A 25,930-nucleotide genomic window follows, 5' to 3' on the forward strand; every position below is an offset into this window, starting at 1 on the left:
CAGGACCCTGTGCGCTTTCCTCAAAGCGTCCTGTTCATTCTCACAAACAACCCAGCAAGCATGATTACCATCCTATAGGGAAACTGAGGTTCAGAGTAACTAAGAAATTTGCCCAGGGTCGCACAGTTGTAACAGCACAGCCAGAGATCACGCCTGGACCGTGTGATGTCCGTGCTTTTATTCCCTGAACGCGTTCTGACCTCCTCGCTTTCCTTACGCCGTCCCCATCCCAGGGAACGTTTCCTCCTTGCCCTCATCTTGCTTACCCTTCCAGGCCATTTCCAAAGCCAGCCCTTCGGCAACTCCTTTCCCCATTCTCCCAGAAGGAAAAATCTTTCTTCCTTGGGACTTTCTTTTTTTATTATTATTATATAAGTTTCAGGGAAACACATAGTGATTCACAATTTTTTTATTATTATTAGTTTATTTATTTATTTATTTTTGGCTACACTGGGTCTTCGTTGCTGTGCACAGGCTCTCTCTAGTTGCGGCGAGTGGGGGCTGCTCTTCATTCCGTTGCGTGGGCTTATTGCAGTGGCTTCTCTTATTGCAAAGCATGGACTCTAGGCGTGCAGGTCTCAGTAGTTGTAGCACATGGGCTCAGTAGTGTGGCTCGCAGGCCCTAGAGCGCAGGCTCAGTAGTTGTGGCGCATGGGGCTTAGATGCTCCGAGGCATGTGGGATCTTCCTGGACCAGGGCTCGAACCCGTGTCCCCTGCCTTGGCAGGCAGATTCTTAACCACTGCGCCACCAGGGAAGCCCTAGTGAGTCAAAATTTTTAAAGGTTATACTCCATTTATAATTATTAAAGAATATTGACTCTATCCTCTGTGTTGTAGAATACATCCTCGCAGCTTATTTACCTTATCCACAGTAGTTCGCACCTCTTAATCCCCTACCCCTCTCTTGCCCCTCCCCCCTTTGCTCTCCCTACTGGTAGCCAATAGTTTGTTCTCTGTATCTGTGAGTCTGTTTCCGGTTTGTGATATTCTTAGGACTTTATACCTCACTTGCGGCACCTTTTATTTTAGTTCCCTGTGCACATATTTTTCGCCTCCAGACACTAAGCTCCTTGTCGTGCAAAATACATCAGTCCCTCCTCTGCATCCCCACACCTGGCCAGGGGTCTTGGAGATCGATGGGGTGGGACCCGCTCCTGTGTGTGGCCAATGGCACATCACTGGTACCATTACACCCCATAATGATCAGTTTTATTATTAGTCAGGGGGCTAGGACATAACCCCATAACCCCCAGTCCCGCTCCCCTGAGTAGGTCACAACAGGGCATTCCAGAAATTCCCCAAAACTCATCGTCCTGCCTGTGCTGAGACACTGGATAGCAGCAGAAGTCAAGACTTGGGCCTCCAGGCACGGTCTGAGCCACCTGCCCTGGTCCTTTCCCACCCGCCTGGCACTGCTGGTATCAGCTGAGCGCTGAGCTGGCTCCTGCCTCCCCTCCCTTCCACCCATCTGCTCGCTTCTTGGACCCTGTGCAGCTTCCCTTAATCTCATAAGAGGCAATTTGCGTGCTCCGGGCTGGGAAAAACCTGGCAACAGATAATCCCCGGTACAAGTATTCTTAAGCCTTCCCCAATTGGTCACTAATAGCAGAACAGACGGTGACATTTGCGCCTTTTCTGCATGGTTGACCAGGTAGCTCTGGGAGGCTGAAACCAGTAAAGGCAGGGCTGCAGGAGGCTCAGATGCTCACCTCTCTCACCTGCATGACTCATGGGAAGAAGCAGATTCTAATCGGTCCAACTTCAGATTTGCAAAGCCTCCTTTCCCATCCCTGGGACCCCTCGTGGCTCCGGTTTTAATAGTCCTGGGCTCAGGAAAGACTCACGAATAGTGATGAAAATTAGAACAAACCTTTATGAAACACCTTGTGTGTGCCCAGATCATTTACACATGTGGTCCCTCAGCCTCACGGCAGCTTTGCAAAGTACGTGTGTCACCCCCATTTTATAAATGGGGAAACTAAGGCTTAGAGTGGGTGAGGAATGTGCCCCACATCATACTGCTAGTGACAGGGCTGGAGTTCCTTCCCAGGCCTGCCTGGTTCTGTGTTTTTTCCACCGTCCAGGACCCAGACCCTGGCAGGTGACCCGTTAGGCACTCAGAGTGGGTCCCTGAGGTTACCCGTCACTCACACCTTTGCTTGTAGTTTCCCTGCCACAGAAGGACATCTTTCTTCCATCACATCCCCGTACCCTGATTCCTCCTCCAGGAAGCCCCTCTGTTTCTTCTCCCCACCCCTACGCTTGCAGCAGGCCTTTCTTAAAGCCCCAAAGAACTTTACGTGACCCCTTTAGGAGACCCATCACCTTCTCCCTCACGGTCTAGCAACTTGGGTCAAGTGCAGCCGTGCACAGACTCTCAGTAAGTTTCGCTGAATGTCCTGGGAGTTGCAGCAAGCAGGACTTCAGCCGGGCTGCCCCCGCATTCAGGAGCAGAGGTGGCAGTGACGCCCCCCAGGGCATCAGAGGAGTCCTCACTCCACCTTCTCCTGGACCCCAGGGCATCCTCGGGGCATCACTCAGCCTCTCCCTCCTTGCCGTTCCCTCCCCGCTGAAGGAGCAAGTGAAGGTGGCTGTGCACTGGGCTCCATAGAAGCCAGGCAAGCTTACCAGGTGGCCCTGACATTCCTGTCCAGGTCTGGCTGGGATTAACGCTAAGGGCAGTGGCCACCTCCCCTCCACCTGCTACTGGAGCAAAGGCCTGGCCAAAGTGCCCAGAGAGACGGGAGGAAGAGGGTGAGCACACTCCACACCATCTCCCGAGGGGGGTGCAGGGGCTATGGGGACATCAGCACCCCTGCTCCCCGCATCAGGCTTCAGTGCAGAGTTTGCCCCGAGGCTGTCTCTCCTGTTACACTAACTAACCCCACACCCCTTGCTCTCTGCACTAGTGCATGCGGACCCCACAGAGAGCTGCCTCTCATACCAGCATGGGACCACCTGACCACCAGATCAGTGACTGGGGAGAGGCACAGACTCATATACCTGTAGGTGTGGCAACAGACTTACAACACTGAAGTACCAGAATGTGTCCCCAGAAGATCTGGGGTTGACAGTTATCGGAGGAAGGGATGGGTGAGCGCCATGGTCCCTCTGAGCCTGGCAGGGAGGACCCCGGCCACCTTGGGTGTGGCTCACTGGGCCCTCTTTCTGCCTGTGCTACACACACACACACACACACACACACACACACACACGCACACACAGGCACAGCCAGAGTCAGGCCGCAGCACCACGAGCTCCTGGAACCTTAAAGCCTTAAAGATTGTCCAGACCACAGTCCCTTCCAGGGGTCTCTACAGTGACCCTGACAGCAGAGGGAGGCCTTGGCCTTCTCAGCCTACATTTTAGTCCCAGAAAAAAATTCCACCACGCCCCGCCGCAGAATTCTAAACCAGAGGCTTTCAAAGATTCTGAAAGAATAAGAAGAGTTTGTTCAAGCAAAATTTTAAGTGGTTGACAAGGAACAGAAGCAGAAAAGGTGTGGCTGGAGAAGGGGTGAGGCCTACAAGTCAATTCATTCAGCCACACACACACACACACACACACACACACACACACACACACACGCATACACCATGGCAGCCAGGCCCCTGGAGCGCGGCTGTAAAGTCATCACTCGGTAATCTGGCCCTTATAACCTCAGCCAGCAAAGCGCCTCTTCCCTCCCCAGGAAGTAACTGGGAATTGCGGGGGGACCTCAGATCGGAGGCCAGGGGTGTGTGAGCTCATAGAGCCTCACGGGGTCTTCAGCGTTTTAAATGTTTTCCTGGAAGACGGTGGGGACCTCCCCGAGCCCGATGGTGACGGTTCACTCCATGCCAAGGTGTGCTGCGGGTCCCCAGAAAAAGACTGAGGCGAGGGGCTGGGCGGTCAGGTGCGGCCCCTTCGGAGAGCCTGGTGGGCTGAAGGAGGCGAGGCAGAGATCGGGGGGTGGGGCGCTTTGGAGAACAGTCTAGAGAAGTCAGAGAGAGGTGCTGAGCAGAAAGCAGCGGGCAGGGAGCAGTCGGCAGCAGGACAGGTTTGGAGAGAATCTACGCAAGGTACTGCCCAGGAGGTTATAGAAAATGATAATTTGCCTTTCACCTCTCTGAGCAGGAAGTGAGGGAACCGGTGAGGAGATTCTCTGGACAAGAGCCTGCCCCCGTGGTTGTACGTCGCATCCCCAAGGGCTCCTGAGCCCAAAGAGGAGGCCTCAGGGCCTGTCCCACTGGTCCATCGCTCTACCTCCTCTCCATCCTCTTGCACTGCAGCCTTCATCTCCTCTAGAAGTGACACCTGACTTAGGTTCTGCTTGAGAAATCATCTCATTGACTCGAAAGAGAAAAGTGTTTAGTGGCTTGTATTTAATGCACAAAAATTAAAAGTATGCTGGGGACTTCCCTGGCGGTCCAGTGGTTAGGACTCCATGCTTCCACTGCAGGGGGTATAGGATCAATCCCTGTCAGGGGGCTAAGATTCCGCATGCCGCCAGGTGCGGCCAAAAAAAAAAAAAAAAAAAAAAAAATCGTCAGAGCACTAACTACGCCCGGCCCCCACATAATTTGCCAACCATGTCCTCTGGGGCAGCTTTATGAGACTATCCAGTGAACCTGTCTCACTCCAGAAACATTCTTTCCATAGAAAAGCCAAGGGGATGCAACGAGCAAAATGTGAAAGCCGAAAAGTCTCTCTGAAGCCTGCTAGGATGGGTCGGGAGACTAGTCCCCTCGAGGCCGGCTCCTACCTCCCTGCCCCCCAGGCTCCCTTCCATCGGCCCCCACCCCAACTCCTGGCTCTGAGGCAGCCTCCAAGGTGAAATAGTGACCGCTTAGTGTCCACCTGCACGCCTGCTTCTGACAACCTCTCCTCCCAGCCCCTCCAGAGCCCGGTTTCCATGGTGACAGCCCCTCTTCTCCCTGGGGCACTGCCACACCCGTCACCCCTGGGCTTCTTCTCACCCTCACCCCTGCCCGCACCTTGGCCTGGGGATGCTTCCTGCACTCCAGCTCTCCAGGCACTCTCACCAACACCAAGAGGAAGCAGGACTGGGCTGGAGGCGGGGGGAGACCAGGTCAGTTCCCACGGCAGGCCTCCCTATTCGTGGGCATTCTGGGGGCTCAGGCTTCACTGCTGAGAGCCAGCTGATCCCAAGCCCTCGGCTCTCAGCTGACAACCTGACACTTCTCTCTGATCACACAATCTTTGGTAGCTATTGCTGCTGTCTTGACACTGTCCTTGCAAGGAAGATGCTGAGATAGAAGAATGCGCTGTGAAATCATCATTAGAGCCTGGAGAAGGAGGCTGGGAGAGGACCGGTCTCCCGCTCACTCATCCTCTCTGCATCCCAGCGTCTCCCGCCCCTCTTTCTCCTCCTGTTCTCCCTCTGCCTTCTCTCCATCTCTCTCTTCCTCTCCACTCCTGCTCTCCTGCTCTCCTCACTCCCCTCCCTCTCTCGCTCCTTCTCTGGTCTCTCCCTCATTTTCTCCTCTCATCTCTTCCTTCCTTCTCTCTCTTGTTTTGGTGCCAGAAACAGTCTAATTACAACAGGGAACTTGAAGAGACAGAAAGGAAGAAAAAAAAAAAAATCCCACCCCACCACGCATAGCTGGTGATAATGTCCTATGAAATCTAATTTATAAAGCTCAAATCAGAATAAAAAGTGTTACTCTCACAATTCAGGGCCGATTGGATTTTTAATGAGATCCCTCAGAGACCCAGCCAAGATCTCATCAGGTTGAAAACTCAGCTACCTTCCCGCCTGCCACAAACTCTCCAGTGTGGACCTCTGTCTCTCCTCCACTGCCATCCTCAGTGCCCCTTGAAGCCATACGCCAGTGGCTCCCTTCTTAGGGCCATCTGCTGCTGAGAGCTTGGCCCTAACCATGGTCAAAGCCTGGGACTCTGTGTCCCCAAGTTGGACAGCAGCCGGTGTCCAGGACCTCTGTGGCCACCTCTGACTCTCTCCAGGTGGAGGGGCAGCCTGCCCACCAGGTCCTGTTTTCCTCGGCTGTGTATCTGCAGAGCAGGGGGTAGGAAAGAATACAGGCTTAGACGTGATGAGCCCCAGGTCAGACCCCACTCATTAGCTGTGTGATCTTGGGCAGGTTACTTTGCCTCTCTGATCTGGGTGTCTTTGCTATAAAATGGGAATAGTCCTGCTCTGAAGTGTAATTACACGGTTACAGGAGGGACAGCATGGGAAGCACAGATGGTACTGTGGGCCGGGAGCTCAGTGGATGTCAACGTCCCATGTCCTGTTTGTCCATTCAGCTGTGGCCTCCCAGGGAACGTGGGCCACATCACCCCCCCTTCTTCAGCAATCCCTCCAGGATAAGACATAGGGACCTGCATGCAGTAGATGAGAACATGGTCCTTAGAGCCAGAGAGTCTTGGATTCGCTGCCCTGGTCCTGCCACTAGATGCTCCCTGGACAATTTAGTTAACCTCTAAGGCTCAGTGTGCTGAGTGCCTGTGAAAAGGGGTTAATAAGGCTCCACACAAGTGTTGTGGGGATGTGACGGCCACAGAGAAGGCCCACAGGGCACGTGGTGAGTCGTTAACATGCGTAGCTCCTGTTACTAATTTTTTACCACCTTGGGCCTCATTTCCTCATCTGAAAAATGGGGATAAAAATAGTACCTGCCTCATAGGTTGTTATGAGGATGAAAATATTAACAGGCTAATATTTGTAAAGCTTGGAACAATGCCTGGCATATTGTACCCAATGTGGGTGTCTCTGTTTAATAAAATATGAACTGCCTACCTTAGATGGTTCAGGGAGGTGTGTATGGGCAGGTGTGGGTTCACACTGATGATTTGCTCCCAGTGACAGAGAGGCTGGCACAGGGTCTGCTGCAGAAAAGAAAGGGACAGGAGACGATTACCTGCTCACTCAACCCCACCATCCCTCACGCTACACCACCCCTTATCCCGCCAAATTTGGCCCTAGTCCCGTCCTGGGAGCCACTAAAACTATGATATTATTGATATTTCTTGGGTTCTCAGGTTTAACCAAAGCACACCACGCCCTATGCCTGTTGCCCTCTTGAAGCACACCCCGCCCCCCCAGAGTGCTTCCAACTGGGGGCCTCTCTCCTGCCTCTGCCCCCTTGTGGAAGCAGCGTTAAGGGGAAAGAGGAGTAACACGTACCAAGCGCAGTAGCACGTGGCCCGTTTTGGGGGCTGGAGGATGGCTGGACCACAGCGTGAGTGCGCTGGGGATTGATGGGCAGGGAGCCTGCAGCCGGGGCCAGCTCCCGCAAGCAGGGGATGGAGCTGGGGGCAGTGAAGAAGCTGCAGCTGGGCCCCAGGCAGGTAGGGAGGTGCTCTGGGGGTCCTTGTCCCCCAGGGCAGCCTGGGCTCTGCTTCCATTGCTCGAGGGGAAGCCCTTCCGGCAAGTAACTGACCGTTGCATTTGTTTCCTTCCTAGGTCAAGTGTACTCCTTCAGCCAGCAGCCCCAGGACCAGGCTGTGGTATCGGGGCAGCCGGTGACACTGCTGTGCGCCATCCCTGAATACGATGGCTTCGTTCTGTGGATCAAAGACGGCTTGGCTCTGGGCGTGGGCAGGGACCTCTCAAGTGAGTATCCCCAGACCTCCCCAGGAAGGCCTAGAACCCGCCCCTGCCCTCCCCACCCACCCACCCCCTCCTAGGGAACCCCATCTTCAGAGGCATTTGGGGATCAAATCTCAGCTTTCATTGCAGATCCCACGGGCAGAGGCAGGCGAGGCAGGCCCTGGGTCCAGGATGCATGGGACTTTGAGGGCCCCTCTGACTCCTGGTGATGAATTATGAGTAAACCCTCAATTCGGGCGGTCCGTCCTAAACTAACACAGTGTTGCCCTGGAGGGTCCATTGCAAAGTCAAACTCGACTCACATGAGGTCAGCTTTCCAGAAGTAAGTGTTCCTTCTCCTGGTCCGACATGTGTTCCCCACTTAATCACAAGTTAAGTGTTGTTCTTGCCTCCTTCCAACCATTAAAGGGAGCCAAGTAGATTGAAAACGCGAAGAAACCTGGTTGGGTTTAGGGGTCACCATGCGATGGGGAGAAAAGAAAATCAGTGTTTAGAATAAATTCCAAGCCTCGTTTAGCCCACCACCCAGGCTGGTATTCAGCAAAGATGCGCTGGTGGGCTCCCATGGCTGTTGATGGCTGACGTCTGTGCTGTCTGGTTGGTGCCCACGCCCCATCACCTGTTAACTATTGTAAATGTCAACCCTTAAGCCCACACAGACGTTTTTCCAATCCATCCTCTCCTCCGGGAGAAAAAAGAATGAAATCATCCTCCTGGTCACTCGCCCATCAGCCACTATTCTTCTCCCCTGAGGAGGGTAGCCGTGTGGCTCTTTGTTAACTTAGCATAAACTGTAAAATGCAGAACGAGGAATGTGGGCATCCCTGTGGTTGGGGCGTGTCTGGGGGTGGAGAAGGAGAGAAGCATATGTGTTCAACTGAGGAGCGGCTTGGCCTCTCTCGTGGTTTCGGCTGCAGGAAAATAAAAATCGAAGTGCACTCGGGAACGTGACGGCTGGGAAGCTAATACTTTAAAATGTGAGTTATGTCTTGCCAAAAATGTGTATTGAAACATTATAGCGACGGTCAATAGTATCACAGGGTTTGAGTGCTGCTGCCCAGCTGAGCATGGATAAAATACACGATCACATCTCCAAAATATACTGTGCTGCTATAAAATCTAAGTATTGTGGGAACCAGCCAGTTTCAGGGACTCTGAACCCCCTTACCGCAGAGGAACTGGGGGAGTAATACGATCTCCCCAAACCGAGTCCTTCACGCTCCACGAGGCTCTGAGCTGGCCCAGCACTGCTGCTGGTTAAGGAAGCTCTCTGGGTTCCCGGTTAGTGGCTTTCGGATTCCATCAGGGACTGGGGTCTTGTTGGGTCGGTGAAGAGGAAGCCCCAGGTCACCATGGATGGTTCATAGAGGGGTCATCGCTGCATGGATAACTGACCCTCTGGCATCCACTTCCATGAATGGCTTTCCGGGATCCGGCAGTGGGTCCTGCTAAGTGCTGGAGGGCAATGGGATCTGATGAACTGGGATCCGTTTCCTCTCCAACTTGACTCCATTGACAGAAAGAAGGTCAGCCCTCTCCTTGCAGAGCCAATAAACTCAAACTCTTGGTAACGTGTTTTCTCTGTATTTGATCCCTTGTCCCAAAATAGCATGACAATAATGACAAATGTATGCTCAGTAAACACTGTTTGCTTGCCTGATAAGAAAGTGAGTGTAATAGATCTCAATTCAGTTCAGGAAGTATTTGCCGAGCACCTAACACTGTGGGGGAACTGGGGCCCGTGTTATGGGGTTTCAGCCTGCCACAGCTCTGCCTGCTTCTATTTTAAATGTGTAGCCCCATCCAGCCTACCAGAAATGATGCCTTAACTGAAGACCTTACTATCTTTCTGGTCACCAAAGCTGGAGAAAAACAGTCGAAGGAAGTGATTTATAAATACACTCCCTCATACTGATGGAACATTTTTCTTCTAAGAGGCTCAAATATTTCTCAGACATTATCTCATAAATCTACAATCATCCACGGGTAGAAAAAGAAGGCTTTTCCCCTTTATTTGGCAGGTAAATAAAATCACAGCTGAGAAAGAAATTGATTCAAACAAACACCCAATCCCAATGCATGGGACCCTGGCTCCTAACCCCAAAAGCCCTTAGACCCTCCTCAAAACAGGGACCTCTCTGGCTACCCTATGTCATTGTTATGTTCATTTAAACTAGCATTTATAGACTACTTACTGAATGCCAGGTACTTTACCTAGATTATCCTATCTGATCTTCACCATAGCTCTGTGAGGTACTAGCACCGTCCCTACTTTACTGACAAGGAAATGGAAAGGCAAAGGAGTTAAAGTAACTTACCCAAGACAACAGAGCTAGGCAGTGACAGAGCTGACATTGGAACCCAGGCAATTTGTCTGTAGAACCCAGACTTCCAATAACTTTGCCTCCCCTGGGAGTAGCAAGAAAGAGTATTGATGCTGTGGAAGGAGCTAGAATTTCCTCAGAATCTGTGCTTCTGGGCCTGTGCTTTGCGAAGATACTGCCAGTCTTTGGGATAGCATCACGGCTCGCTGCCTAATTATGCAAATACAAACAAACCCATCACTGATGTTTTCAGCAGCTTATGAGAGCGGAAGCCTGCTGTTGACGGCTTGCAAGTCAACAAAAACACAAGCTCCGGCCAAGACGCCTGCAGGAGACCAGGGGCTAATCACAGGACAGTGGGATCCAGAGGCTGGGCTGGAGGGCCTGGGGCAGTGAGCCAGCTACGTTGAGGACAGCCGCAGCACGCTGAGAGCTGGACTAGGAGGACCCACTTCCAGCCCCTCACCCGGCCCCAGGGAGAGCCAGCTTAACTTACCCGGGCTCCTTCCCAAAGCCCAGCAGAGGGCAGGCAGGGTGGGCAGGGGGGCGGCCGGGCTCTTGTGGGTACAGCTGCTGGCCTTGTAGCATCTCCAGCCAGGCCTGAACAGCTGTGGAGGGCAGGACCACTTGATGGCATGGTGGGGACAATGCTAGCACAGGATGCACCTCAAAAGCATACTGGGGAGTCTGGTGGAGGATCACAGCTGCGTCCACTGACCAGAAATGGGTGCTGCCTAACAGCCCACCCCCAGGGAGCCCTGCCCCACCTCTGGAAGACCCTTAGGTTATGGGGGGGTAAAAGGGGCCTAAGAGCACCAACACTTCATCCAGGGTAGAAATCTCCTCTGCAGTGTTCCTTACATGCAACCATCCCATGTATGCTTGAATACAGCCAGTGACGGGGACCTCACTACCACCTCTGGCAGCCCAGATCTTTGTTGGACACCAGTAAATTGTTAACAATATTCTAAAGTATTTCCCCATGTTCATCCTGACCCTTGGTCCTAATGCCGTCCTTGGGAGCTACATGAACACATCTAACCCCCACTAAGAGACTTGGAAATATTTGAAGAGAGCTATGGCACATCCCTCTGTCTCTGTTTCTGTCTCTTGAGCACTAGTCTTCTCTTTAAAAGGCCAAATGTGGGCTTCCCTGGTGGCGCACTGGTTGAGAGTCCGCCTGCCAATGCAGGGGACACGGGTTCGTGCCCCGGTCCGGGAGGATCCCAAATGCTGTGGAGCGGCTGGGCCCATGAGCCATGGCCGCTGAGCCTGCGCGTCCAGAGACTGTGCTCTGCAACAGGAGAGGCCACAACAGCGAGGGGCCCGCGTACCGCAAAAAAAAAAAAAAAAAAAAGGCCGAATGTGCCCAATTCCGTCCTCCTATGGCACGTTTCTGAGAACTCACTCTGCCCTAGCGAAAGCCCTTCAGAAAGAGGAGCAGTTTGGGGCTGCTGGAGGCTGGATGGGCCTCTGAGGGGAGGAAGGACCCTGTAAGGCACTGGTGGGGGAAAGCAGAGCTCTGGGAAGAGGACTGATGGAAAACAGGTCCTGCTGGGAGAAACTAAGGAGGTCGAGGGTCCAAGACCCGAGAGAGAGAGGCTCTGCCCGTCCCGGCAGCCACGACTCGTGTTGGCATTTATATGCAACCCACAGAGCATCAGGAAAGCCGCTTAATGATTTATCATTCTCAAGCTTTTACTTATCTGTTATTCATTGCCCATGGTGTAAGAGGCCCCAAATTTTTAAGTATCCCGAGCGCCTCCTAAGTGTTTAATCAGGCCCTGGGGTTCAGGGGGTCGTAGTAGGAATGACCAGAAAAGAGCCACTTACAGTTCCAAGTGACCAGAGTTTCCTGGGAACTGGTGTGTGGGCCTCGGTTTCTACTTCCTGTCCATCCTGAAACTAAAGTTTTCCCCAAAGTGACTCCTGATCCTTTTCCAAGTTTTTTTTTCTTCTTCTCTCTCCTTCTGACTCTGTCTTCTCGGTTTGCACATCTCAGCCTGGGTCTCTCTGTCTCTCTGTGTGTCTGCTTATTAGGAGGTTGCATGTCTGCTTTGCAAACCACAGTGCCCAGTGCGCTGCTTTCCAGGGTGACAGCCCACTGTGTCTGTCCACATTTAGCACCCCTATCTCTGCTGTCTCCTTCCCACTCAATAATAGCTTCCCCAACATTCCTAAACTTAAAACCCACAGTATCCTTGTACACACACACACACACACACACACACACACACACACACACACACACGCTGCCCCAGCCCCCTGGGGAAACTCTCTTTTGTGCTCCTTATACTGAGGTCAGGGCCCTATGCAGTCACCTCCTGCTCTGCCAGGCCCTAGGACCAGCCCCAGCTCGGGTGTCCCCCCCGTCCCCCGCTGTGCCTGTCTGTCATGCCCGGCTCTCCGCCCCCGCCCCAGCCCTCCTCATATGCTGATATGCCTGCCGTCTCCACAGGTTACCCACAGTACCTGGTGGTAGGGAACCACCTGTCAGGGGAACATCACCTGAAGATCCTGCGGGCAGAGCTGCAAGACGATGCTGTGTACGAGTGCCAGGCCATCCAGGCCGCCATCCGGTCCCGCCCCGCACGCCTCACCGTCCTAGGTAAGAACCGTCCGCACGCTGGGCTGACGATGCTATGGGAAGCACCCTGGGCTCGGCTCCACAAGCCAGGGGCCAAACTGGAGGGGCCTCTCCACTGGACAAAGCCCCCCGGCATTGTCCTACAGGGCTCTGACCACTGCTGCCCCACTGTCAGTCCCTCCCCACCCAAAGGGGGAAAATGAAAGTTCCTGCCCTGGACATCAGAAGGCCAGCACCAGCTGACCTCTGACTTTGCCCAACCCCAGCATGTTTGACTGCCACTTAGGGAGTTAAAAAGGGCTCCTGGGTGCTTATTTATTGAATCAGGAAGCATGTTCTGCACACGTGATCCATGTGAGGTCCTGTGCTCGGTGACGGAGATCCAGAGAAGAAGGGGACACATCCTCGAGTCCCTTCTTTCTGAATTGCCCTCCCCTGGTGCTGACAAAGCCCCATCTAAAACCCTCCCCTGTCAGACTCAGCATGGAGCTCAGTTCTCTCCATGATTTCAGCATCCATGGGGACCACCCCGACCCTGCTCCTTCCCACCTTTGCTGCTCCCTGGGAATCCTGGCTCTCCGGTGGAGGACCGGGCTGCCTACGTCATCCCCAGGAAGGGTCATTTCAGGTTCTTAAGCTAAATCACACCTTTACCCCTTGGTCATTCTCCATCTTGGCTTCCCAGGAGCCCAGCATCCCTGGGACATCCTCCTGAAGAGGTCCCCACTCCTTGACTCGGGCACGCCTGCCTGAGACCAGGGGACGGGCTCATCTACCTCTCCAGCTGCGTCGTCCCAGTTTAGAGTTCAGCCCCTGTCAACTGCCTCCTCCGGCCAGGTGTTAGCCAGGAGGCAGGCCCTCTGGGAACCACGCCGGCACATAAGTAATAATAGCTCACGTTTGCATAGCGCTGCACAGCAGGCCTCTCAGCACCTCCACTTATGTTACCGCGCCTGTTCCGACGCCGGCCTGCGGGACGGGGACTGTGGCCCCCGGGGGAGGGTCTGAGGCTCAGAGAAGCAAAGGACACGCATGGGGGATGGCACACAGGCAGCCAGAAGAGGGAAGTCCCTCCCACCCCCGCCTCCTGCAGCTGCTGTGAAGTTTGACAACAGGGTCGGCAGCTGGGGCGCTGCCTCCTTGCCGCTGGCTGCTCAGAGATGAAATATTTACGAGGGTGTCAGGTTATCTTCAGATCTACACGGCCAGCACACGGGGTAGACTGTCTCAAGCACAGCAGCAGACTGACCCTGGAGGACCACTTACCCAGCTCAGAGCTTGGCTTCTTAAGACGGGAAGGAGGAACTGGGGGCCAACCTCAGAAACCCCCTCCCACCTCTCAGTTTCCCCCCACCTGCGATGGAAGGAATGAGAAAAATAAACCTGCTCTGGAGGGTCAGCAAGTCTGGGATTGACCAGGAAGTGGGCCTCCTGTGTTAGAGGGAGAGGCTGCCACCTTCATCTCTCCTGAGATGTGGCTAAAATGGGACCCGGTCTGTAATCGCTGTGGGGATTGAGGGAGGAGAGAGGAGGATTTAGTGCCTAATATATTTTCTGATCCTTAAGGATTGCAAAAGGCCATATAGATTTGCTAAGTGGAATTGTAGGATCTTCATCTCCAGAGGTTATTTAGCACCACCCCTTCCCTTGTACCCCTTCTAGAGGGTCCCAGAGATGCTAAAATGAGAGGAACCTGAGCAGCGCCCACTCCTGACTTCACGCAGGACAGAAAACAGATGGGGACTCCTCTGGTTCTTAAGTTCACATCCTGGTATCAGAGCTTCAACCTGGTCATACCCAGCCAGTCACAGCCTCCTTTCCTCTCTACTATCTCAGTTAGGTGACAAAGTCTACATTATCCCAAATGTTTTACAGATAAGGAAGTTGAGGCTCAGAGAGGCAAAGGCTCTCATGGGAGGTCACACAGCTTAATTATCCCTCAAAATAGACCCCAGATTTTCCAACTCCAAACCACTTATGTTACCTCGCCTGTTCCGATGCCAGCCTGTGGGATGGGGATTGTGGCCCCCAAATGATGGTCTGAGGCTCAGAGAAGCAAAGGGTGCTCTCTGCCCGGTCTCCACATCCCTAAATGCCCTGAGGATTGCCTTTGTCTGGCCGGTTAAGAGCCAGGCTTCTGAGAGCAGGGCCTCTGGTTCTGATCTGAACAGACTTAATTTTGTCTTGGGTCACATCTAAAAGGCATTCACTCCCCCGTCTCCCTCTCCAGAGGCCTGACCTGGCACAGGCTTCTGGCGGTTTGTGGTGGGAAATGTTTCACAAGTCTGGAGATCAGTTGAAGAGGGGGGAGGCAGAGTTTCCAGGAGACCCTAGCAGGATGGCCTGGGTAGAATTCCTGAGGCCAGAAAGGGAGACTGAGCTGGCATTTGTCCATCAGCCTTTCGTAAGGTCTCCACAAAAACCACTCCTCAAGCTTCCCCAGGCTCTGCTACATTCCCCCCTGACTCCTCAAGGCTACCCTAAGTCCCTACCCCTGAGTAGTCCTGTGGGTCCCAGCCCTGGCCTGGCCCTGCAGGACTCTAGCTGAGTTTCTCCATGGTATACAGCCCCACCTACTGCCCTGGAGGGAGGCCCTACAGGCAGAAGCTGACCCAGCCTTCTGGAAAGGGAGCCTGGTCTATTCATGGCGGTGGATAGACAGGGCTTCTCCTGTCCCAGCAGAGAGAGGGCTGTTTCTACCCTGGGCAGCCAGCTTCCCAGCCAAGATCCCATCTGCTTGGCCGTGACATCTCAGCCTGGAAAAAATGTCCCAGCCATATCCCCAAGGGGGGCGCTGCTTTCCCTATGTTCCAGGAATGAGAGAGCTTTCTTAATTTAGTCCGTATTTGGCCTGAGATAGATGTTTAATTAAATAAAGTAAGAGCCTGATTAGAACCTGCAGAAGTTGTAAGAGCAGAATCGGATGGTATTCCAGCAAAATTGCAAAGCAAACACTTTGGCTGGAACAGAGGGAGACCCCCAGGGGTCTTCCATCAAAGCACCAAGTGAGAAGGGCAAATACGAGAGATTATGTAGCCAACAGATGTGCACTGTTAAAATATGCAACTGCCGGTAGCCTGCTTAGAGAAGTCAGAGGGCCCAGCTCAGAGGCTGCCTTGCTCCAGGGAGGGCATGGGGACCAGGGCCGGCCGCCAAGCCGAGAGTCGCAGACACATTAATTAGCCTTGTGTTCCCAGCTCTCAGATGCAATCAGGCAAGGAGCAACTGTGGGCTGAGCATTTGCTACCTCAGGGAGACAGAGGGAAGGAGCCAGGGGACAGAGAGGCAAAAGGGGAAGGGGCAGATCCTGTGAAGTTGAGCGAGGCAAGGACTGGGTGCCCTTCCACCCCACAGAACACCTCTGGAATCGTGATGTCAGGGGCAGAGCCACAGGCTTGGAGGCAGCAGTCATGGTCCTGCCATTAACCAGCTGTGTGACCTTGTTACTCAGCCTCTCTGGGTCCCAGTGTCCTCATCTGTAAAATAAAGGTGGTGATAACTAAGATGACCTATTACTATGAAGAACCATCCAGCTCCCAGAAAGCAACGACTTCTGCAACAAGGAGCCCAACTTGCTCTACCAGCTATTTTAGGAAAATCCCCCACTGGAACCCGAATTCATGTGGTGCCTGAGTCATAGACAGTAACCGATGAGGGTATTTTAGGCAACATCCCACTTTGAGGCTATAGAAAGGACCTTTCAAAGTCCTGCCCAGCGCTGGGATTCTGGCTGTACACCTTAGCCCCAGAGCCCGCCTCCACATCCAGCCTCCATGCACACCCAGCCAGCTCTGCCGGGACGCTGCCCAGGACCCCCAGCACGTGTGCAGAGCTGTGGTGCAAGGGGTAGAGGCTGCGTCGAGAACCAGAATACCTGCCTGCCGCTTACTCACTGTGTGACCTTGGGCAAGGTCCTCCGAGTTCCCTCTGGGCCTCTGGTTCAACTCTATAACCAGTACTTAGTACAGGGTAGATACTCAGTAACGTTGGGGATTTTTAAGGAATGAGTGAATGAACGAATGAGTGATTGAATGAATGGATGGAGTTTCTGGTTCTTCATCTATAAAATGGGGATAATAAAAACACCAATCTCCGAGAATTGTTGCAAGCATGAAACTAACACACATGCCACTAAGTGGCATGCACTTTCAAGTTACACACCCATGCACGCTGTTGCTTCTCCCACCTGCCGGAACCCCTGAGTTGAAAAATACCACAACGGTTCCAGGGCCAGAGCTGTAAGGGCGATATTGCATGATGTGATCCTTCTAACTTCCTGAAAACCCGGAAGGCAGGGATTTGGGGGACCCAGAGCAGGAAGACACGAGAACCAAGGATTTGATCGACACATATTATGTGCCACGCACTCGAGATTCATTAGTAAATGAGAGAGAAAAGCACCCCTGCCCCGGTGGAGCTCGTGTTCTAGCAGAGAGAGAGAGACAGTCGATACGTAATAAACATTAAGCAAGTACATTGTGTAGCTGTGTAGGATATCAGATGGTAACAAGTGCTATGAAAATGAGAAAGCAGAGCAGAGTGAGGGGGATTGGAAGTGGGGGGGGGAAGGATAGTGGATGTCAGATTAATTATTAAAAAGGGGATTTTCCCAGTATTCCTATCCTATTTCCCTCTTCTTCCTGGTCCGTTCTAATATTAACTCAGCTGTCTTGTGGCTCCCATTAGAAATAAAGCTTCTTACAACCTAAGTGTCCATCGACAGATGAATGGATAAAGAAGATGTGGCACATATATACAATGGAATATTACTCAGCCATAAAAAGAAATGAAATTGGGTTATTTGTAGTGAGGTGCATGGACCTAGAGTCTGTCATACAGAGTGAAGTAAGTCAGAAAGAGAAAAACAAATACCGTATGCTAACACGTATACATGGAATCTAAAAAAAAAAAATGGTTTTGAAGAACCTAGGGGCAGGACAGGAATAAAGATGCAGACGTAGAGAATGGACTTGAGGACATGGCGGGCGTGGGGAGGAAGGGTAAGCTGGGACGACGGGAGAGAGTGGCATGGACATATATACACTGCCAAATGTAAAATAGATAGCTAGTGGGAAGCAGCCGCATAGCACAGGGAGATCAGCTCAGTGCTTTGTGACCACCTAGAGGGGTGGGATAGGGAGGGTGGGAGGGAGACAAAAGAGGGAGGAGATATGGGGATATATGTATACATATAGCTGATCACTTTGTTATACAGCAGAAACTAACACACCATTGTACAGCAATTATACTCTAATAAAGATGTTAAAAAAAAAAAAAGAAAGAAAGCTTCCTAAATCAACATGAATTATTTAACTCTGATGGAGAGTAAGTCAGTTTAAATGAAGAAGCCATCTTTAAAATGATGTCAAACCCCAAATACTTTGGGGCAAACGAATAAGGTCCAAATGTGTCTTCACTTTGTGCATTTTTCAAAGCCACAAGTGCTGTCTGCAACTCTTTCAGCAGGGGAGCTGCAGGGCAAGGTCTCTAAGTCCACACTGCTGGCAGCATTCCCCAATTCCCAATCCCCTAACCTTCTGGGTAGATGGGCGCAGAGAGAGATGGTACATAACTCAGGTCCTGCAGCAAGGGAAGGCAGAGCTGAAACAGAGCCCAAGAGCCCTGGCTTCTAATTCATTCTTCCAGAAGTTGGTGGTGAGAAAGCCACCCGGTCACACTTTCAGTAGGGGATAGTCTGAGTGGCTCTTCATGGGTGAGGAAGCATCTCCACAGAACAAAGCCCAAGCTCCCTCCGTGGCACGCAGGCCCTCCGAGGCCTCCCATCGGCTTGCTCTCCAGCCCCTGCTCCAGGATAATGACCAGCTCACAGCGGCCTCCACTCACCACACTCCTCTCCTCCACTCACCACACTCCTCTCCTCCACTCACATGTGCTTCTGCCTAGAGTGCACTTCCCACCTTTCTTCCCTTGGCTAACTCTTGCTCACCTAACAGGATTCATCTTAGATACCACCTCCTCCAGGAAGCCCTCCCTGAACCCCATGTGGCCCGGCCATCCCGCTCTGCACTCCTTAGCTGTCCATCCCCACCTCAATCACAACGCTCGGCACATTACATTGAAAGTCACTGTTCACACGTCTGTCTCCCCCACTGAGTGTCTAGGAGGCAGTGAGCAGCCCTCACGCCAGCACAGCTCAGACACATACCAGGGGTTCAGTAAGTGTCCATCGGGGGACTGTAGTGATAGGGGTGGGGCTGACTAGGGGGATTACACAAAGAACCGTACCTGGCAGACAGTACGCCCTCGATACATGGGAGAGTTGTGTTGTGCTGTGCTGTGTTTACAGAAGCAACACGGCTTCATGGTTAAGAGGCCAGACTCTGATAGCCAGCTTGCCTGCACTTGAAACCTGTGGCGTGACCTTGGACAGTTATTCAGCCACTCTGTGCCTCAGTTTCCTCGTGTGTAAAATGGGGGAATCGTTGTACCTGCCCCCTTAGCGGTATAGAGAAGATTTCATAAAATAATACATGTAAGGCATTTCTCACAACAGTGCCTGGTATGCAGCAAGGCATGCACGTGTTGGCTGTTGTTATTATCCCTCTCGTTGTTGTTGTTACTATTATTCCTGCAACGTTAAGAGACACCAACAAGCAACTCCTCCTTCCTGGGGGATCAGGTTCCGTTTTCTAGAGAAGCTTTTCCATCCAATACAAAGGCAGAAATCCACGAATCCTGCAGGCCTCTCATAGCTCGCATGCCCGGGAAGACAAGCAGAATTGATTTCCTTATCTCCTCATTAAGCCTGCTTTTCCTGGGGCCCAGCCTGGTCTTAGGTGCCGTGTCACATTTCTGCTGTGTGCCTGTTTCCTGCCACATTCATTACCCTGCGATCACCCGCAAACTGGGGCAGCAAACAAGCCAGAGATGGGAGAGAATAACAACAAAAAAAGCATCCTTATCTCCCAGATTTCCAGACAGGAGATGTGCCTGAGCCGCTGTGCACCTCACCCCATGCACACCTGCCCCTGCCGCCGGCTTTTTCCTCTCCCTTCCTGCTCCTCTGCCCTCTCAGGGACCCAGGCCACCCCCAAGGTCCCCTGGGCCAGAAGCGGATTCCACCCCTCCCCCTCTTTTTGGTCAGTGCCCGCCCCTCTTTGATTTCTTGGTTTAACTCTGTGCCCACCTGCTCGCGTAGCTTACGTGGTGGGCGTGGCTTGGAGTCACTGAGTTACCTGGAGCTGACAAATGGTCCCTCTCTTCCAAATTATATTATAAGCTCCCTGAGGGTGGGGTGCTGGTCTCTGAGGTCCACACTTGGGTTCAATGCCATATGGCCCCCGCGTGGCTGCCCATAGCCATTGTTGATGGGGGATCGGGGGAGATGGAGGATATTCCTGGAGCTCCCTGTAGCCATTGGGTGGAGGTGCATTGACTTCGGAGCTGCGTCACGATGGACCCTCCCTCCTGCTGTGAGCTCACACCATCCCCACCGCACCACCGACAGTCTCCCTGTTCCTCTAATTGGCCATGTTGTCTGGAGAGGAATGGCCTCTCTGCCCACCCCCATCTCCCTGTTCTTCATGTCAGCCTCAGTAGGATGTCAGGAGAGGCCGCTGCTCCCTAGCCAGGGCCCATCCATCATGGTGGCAAGTGCGGGGTAGAAGGAGACTCACAGATGCTGGACGACTCCCAAGGCTCCAGAGGGGATGGGGATCCATCAGGGATGGAGGCGAGCTCAGCACTTCCCCTCCTGGCCTGAATGTAGGTGACAGGGGGTAGGCAGGGGCCTCCCCAAGAAGGAGGAGACCTGATACAAGGATGAACATCCCCCACCTCACCCCACCCGCCATCGCCAAGGGCAGTTGGAACAGACTCAGCCAATGATAGGAGAGCTAAGTGGCCCAAGTAAGTGGCCTTGCCGAGGTGGCCCAGATGCCCGACACGACCTTGGGAAGTGCTCACCGCTCAAAGCACCCACATGACCACCCCAGGGCCAGCCCCTCCCCTCCCTGTTCCAGCATCTCTTGCTTTCAACAGCAGCACAAGGGAAGGCAGGGAGGTTTACAGGAGCCCCGGGTCTGCTGTATGCAAGTCTCTCAGCCCCCTGCTCCTGGCCCGCCACCACTCCATTTCTAGTTCTGCTGACCCTCCCCCCTCAAGTCCCCCACCATCATTAAGTGACTTAGGCTGTCCAGGGCAGCCCTGCAGTCCTGAGGGTGCCTCCACCATGTCCAGGGCACCGCCATTTCTCCAGGTCCAAGCCAGACAAGGGCTCTGGCCTGGAAGTCAGGAAACGAGCATCGTTGCCCCAGTCCTGCCACAGAGCAGCCGTGAGACCTGGGACCACGTTGCTTAACCTCTCGGGACCCACTTTCCTCTTCCTTGGGAAAAGCAGGAGCTGGAAGGATGGCATGCAGATCCACTCCACAGTTTGTGCTTCTCCCTCATTCCGTCATGGTTTAGGGATCATTGTTCCCTGAGTCCTTCTTCCCTTGCTCTTCTGGTGAGCAAGGGAAGAAGGACTCAGGGAACAATGACATTTTTTTGACTGAGGTCAAAAAAACAAATACACTGGAGCAAGGATAATATGTCCTTCCGCTGCTGTAACCAAGCATGACCCTGGGAGACGCTGAACAAGCTCCAACGCTCAGCAAAGGGGAGCATGGGCTCAGACCATGGAGATTTGCGAAAGTCAGGACCTTGATCCTCTGGTATCAGCCCTTTAGCATGGAACCACCCGCTCCATGGCTACGCATGAAATTCCAGTCACTTCCCTGTAACTTTCGGAATGCAGCTGCCTTGAGGAGGCCCTCACCAGTTCTGCCATCACAGGGCTGTCTCCTCTGGCCTGGGCGTGGCCTCCAACATCCCTCCCACCTGAAAAAGCACAAGCAAGAGCCCACCTGTCTCCGGGTGCCCCCCTGGGTCTTCAGTCAGGAAGTCCAGCTGGCCACTGGCCGTTTACCAGGCTCCCTGTTTATGCATCCAGACACACAATGACACCGTGCATCAAGGACAAATGCACTGGTGTACGCGTGTACACACACACACACACACACACACACACACAAAGTTCAGACCTTGGCAGATTCATTAGTGCCTCCACGGTGAAAAGGCACAAGAACCCTCAATCAAGACAATAGTAACTGTGGGGAAATAGACAAATCTCGGTGACCCCGTCCTTGTCAGGCCCAGAAAAGAATGGAGTAGGCGAAGCATGACACCCTCAACACGAGGCCCACTTCCCCCCTGATTCCCCCTAATGAGGAATGAAGCAGAGGGAAGAGTCACAGCCGACTGAGAGGGGCGAACCCAGCCAGTCCCCCAGGAGCGAAGGGCCTTCTCCTGGCTCCAACCTGTGGGGCAGCATGGGTGTCACCCCCAGGACTCTGCCCGAGGCCAACCCTGGGGAAAGCCCGAGAGGCTGGGGTGGAAGAGGGTAAGGGTAAGAAGAGCCACCTTTTCTCCTCTCCGACCTCAGCCCAGGCCCGGGACGAGGGTTTCATGGCCAATTATGGATTTAAGACTAGCAATGAATCTCCATTACAGCATGAAATGAGAAAGAAAATGCCACTAAGTGGAAGCCTTCCCCCAGCAGCCAATGGGCAAGGGAGGTTAGAGGTGAGGTCACACGACCCAAGGCAGACTCACGGGGGCGCTGCCAAGAGAACCCGCATCCTGGGCCAGCAGAGGAGCCCACAGTGACAGGATGCGATGCCGGCCAGCAGAAGCCGGGGAGCCAGTCTCTCCCTGCAGGCAGTTTTCTGCAGAGGAAGGATGCCCAGAGCCACCTTGGGACTGGGAACGGCCAGAGCTTTGTTATTTTGCCGCTGTATTGGGATGAGCTCTCTGTTGTAGGTCCAGCTAGAGAGGAACATTTCGGGAATCTTCACCCGCTCGGTCATCCACACAGGGACCTTTTTTAAAATTCTCACCATCTCTGGCAGGCGGGCCTGAGGTCTCCTTTTCCAGATGACACCCAAGAGGCCCATTCACTTGCCCCGGGTCACACCACAACAAAGAAAAAGAGCTAGAACCTGAACTCGGCTCTTTCTGGCTCGAAAACCCTTGCTCTTTGTGCTGTCATGGCCCGCCCCTTTCCCAAAACTCTGTTCACAGTTACTGCTGCCTGACTCCTCCCCTTAGGACCACAAGTCTCCTTCCAGCCCCAGGGAGCTCCAGGAGCCCTGTCTGAGCCCTCTCGCTGCCCAGGCCCCCAGAGGCAGAGAGGGAGCCTGCACAACAACAGGCTCCAGAAAACCTGTCCCAACCTGTCCCGGCAGCCCTGTTCTCCAGATGTGCCATGGGAGCCGGGGCCCCTGGACCCGCAGCATCCATTTTCCATCCCAATAAGTCTCATCATCAGGGGACTGCCCGCTGCTTCTTTCCCTGTCGCCCTGGGCCTCTAAATTATTCTGTGCCTGTGGAGGAGGTTTGCCTAAGTGGGAGGTTCGTAGGCACCCAGAAGCCCACACAGCTGCCTCTGTCTCGCAAAAATCAATAGCTGAGCCCTACAGCCCACGAAGGCTGGCTTCCAAAAGAGTTTCACATTTTCTCAAGTCCGTCAAGGTGTTTGTAAATGTTTGTAGGAAGGGAGAACTTTCCATATGTAAATATGTCAGGAAAGGCGTCAGCAGCTGAGAAATCACCCAGTGCCAGGAACACCACTGCAGCCTCCTGGGTGGAAGGGAAGAAACAGGGGAGCGGGTTAGTGGTCCCACAGCCATCCTCCCAGAAGAGCTGGCCATGCTCTGGCCGCAAACACGCCCTCTACTCGCTTCCCCTCTGTCTACACACAGAGAAAGACACACGTTCAATAAGGTGATCAGGAAAACTTGTTTTGCAGATGGGTCGACTGAGGTCAAAAAAAAGAAATAAACTGGAGGCTGCACGATGCCTGGGAAGAGAAAACTAGTCCTTTCTGACTCTGCAAGACTGAGAATGGCAGGCTTTGAGCAAGGGTCACCTGGGACTGCCCTGTCCCTCCTCCAGCCCCAGCCTCAAATACCAACTTGACCTGGGCAACAGTTCTACTAAGGACCAAGAGAAGCTCCCCCAAAACCAAACCTTGATTAGAGAATATTAGAGCTATAAGTGTTACCAAAAGCGGTGTCTAGCTGCTCGCTGCTCGAAAGCTAATACTCAAGAGGCAAGACTGGTGGAAAGGAAAGTTTGCTCTATTCCAGAGGCCGGCAACTGGGGGAGAGGGCAGACTCTTGTCCAAAGGTCGACTCCCCCCTGTCAATCAGTGGGCAAGAGCTTCTAAAGGGGAGTTTCCAGCATTTATAGGCAGAGGGAGGGGGCAACATGTAGAAACAGCACAGTCAGCTCTGACACTCACCTTGAAATTGGTCATGCGGTGGTCTGACCAGCATCATCTTGATTGTTCTAAATACAATTAGTCTTCAGTTCCAGGGTCGGTTTGTTCCCATTTCTTTGAGGCCAGTTCTCAGAATTGTGGCAGCTTATGTCATGGCTACAGTCCGGTCACCATGCAGTTAACTTCTTCCACCTGGTGGAGGTTTCAGTATCGACCAGACACCTCACAGAATATGTCTCAGAATATTATCTATAGCGTTTGAGGAGGAACTAAAGGTCCTTAACTTTGCTTAGTGACTAAACTATTATTATTTTGTCCTGTTTGGCTGTTTCCCTTTGCTTCCGCATTTTCTCACTTCTCTGATTAAACTTCTTCTTCTTGGGCTAAAGTTTATCTACAGACAAAGGGCAGGCGGAGGACATGGTGGGGAAGGACCACAGGGTCCTTCTCCGTTTCAGAAGGAACCTGCCAATCAAGCCTTCTTCCCTCATTACGTTTTTCAACATACATCTGTGTACCTTCTGCACACCTGGCACTGTCCTAGGCATGGGGAATATACATCAGTAATCAAAACAGACTAAAATCTCCTGACTCCGTGGAACTTCTATTCTAGCAAAAAGTTCATCAATCAAAAATAAATACAAGAAGAAAATGTTATAGTTTATTAGAAGGTGGTAAGTGCTATCAAAAAATGTAGAGCAGAGTATAAGGAGTGGGGTTTCCTGGGGAAAAGAGCAGGTTGAGCACTCAGGGTAGACTTCCCAGAGGAAGTGTCCTTTTTTATCTTCCCCTTTATTTTTTAAGAGCTTTATTGAGGTATAATTTATATACAATTAAATCCACCCATTTTAAGTGCACAACTCAGTGATTTTTAGTAGATAGAGTTATGCAACCGTCACCGTAATCCAGTGCTAGGCCATTTCCTAGAACGATCCCTTGTCCATCTCTGCTCCCACCTCCAGACCCAGCAACCACTGGTCAGTTTTGTGTCTTCATAGGTTTGCCTTTTCTCGATATTTCATATAAATAGACTCAAAATATGTGGCCTTTGTGTCCGGCTCCTTCAGTTAGCGTCATGTTTTTGAGATTCATCTGTGTTGTAGCAAGTGTCCATAGTTCCTTTCTTTTTAGTGTCCCATTGTACGGTCTGACACATTTTGTTTATTCCTTCATCACATGATGGACATTTGGATTGTTTCCAGTTTGAGGCTGTTACGAATCGTGCTGCTTGTGAGCACTCACATACAAGTCCAAGTGTACGTACGTGTTTTCAGTTTTCATGGGTAGATTCCTAGGAAGTGGACTAGCTAGGCCGTGTGGAAAGTTTATAACTAACTTTTTCTAAAAAGTGCCAAAGTGGCACCAACCTTGAATTCCTGGGGAAAATCCCATTGGGTCATGGTGTATAATCTTTATTTATGTCGCTGCATTCAGTTTGCTAATTTGAGGTTGAGGGCTCTCAAAGTTTCCAAAGTGACTGCATCATTTTACTCTGTTCCCACCAGCAGTGTATGAGAGTTCCAGTTTGTCTACAACCTTATCAACACCGGGTGTTGTTTGGCTTTTCTGTTATAACCCATCCAGTGGGTCAAAGTGGTGTTCCACTATGCTTTTAATTTGCATTCGCCGAATGACTCATGTGTTAAACATCTTTGGATCTGATAATTATCCATTTTTAGTTTTCTTTGCTGTGTTTATACAAATCTTTTGCTGTCTTATTATTATTGTGTTGTAAGAGTTCTTTACACACTCTGGATACAAGTCCTTTATCAGATATATAATTTGTGAATATTTTCTCTCAGTTTGTGGCTTGTTCCTTCATCTTCTTAATGGTATCTTTTGAAGCACAAAAGCTTTTAATGTTAAGCCCAATTTAGTATTTTTTTTCTTTTATGGATGGTGCTTTTGATATTCTGTCTAAGAACTCTGTCTAACCCCAGGTCACAAAATTTACTGCTATATTTTCTTTACAAGTTTTACAGTTTTAGCTCTTACATCCAGTCTATGATTCATTTTAAGTTAATTTCTAGGTAATTTGTGAGGTAAGGAACTAAATTCATCATTTTTGCATAGAGCTATCCAGTTGTTCCAGCATTGTCTGTTGAAAAAGACTACGCTTTCCCCCACCAAATTGCCTTTGTCAAAAATCAACTGACCG

The 25,930-nt window shown here is 52.1% G+C and overlaps 1 protein-coding gene across 1 annotated transcript in view; it reads left to right on the top strand.

The window, feature by feature from the left end:
- The window catches only part of KIRREL3 (kirre like nephrin family adhesion molecule 3), a 119,502-nt gene that overhangs the window by 23,597 nt on the left and 69,975 nt on the right, over positions 1–25,930 (top strand). Inside the window, exons 3-4 of the mRNA XM_065881617.1 lie at positions 7,431–7,580; positions 12,360–12,509. Coding sequence (XP_065737689.1) covers positions 7,431–7,580; positions 12,360–12,509 — 300 coding nt within the window. The remainder of the gene's footprint in view (positions 1–7,430; positions 7,581–12,359; positions 12,510–25,930) is intronic.

Source organism: Phocoena phocoena, chromosome 8 (assembly GCF_963924675.1).
Source record: "Phocoena phocoena chromosome 8, mPhoPho1.1, whole genome shotgun sequence".
In the NCBI taxonomy this organism is placed as follows: domain Eukaryota; kingdom Metazoa; phylum Chordata; class Mammalia; order Artiodactyla; family Phocoenidae; genus Phocoena; species Phocoena phocoena.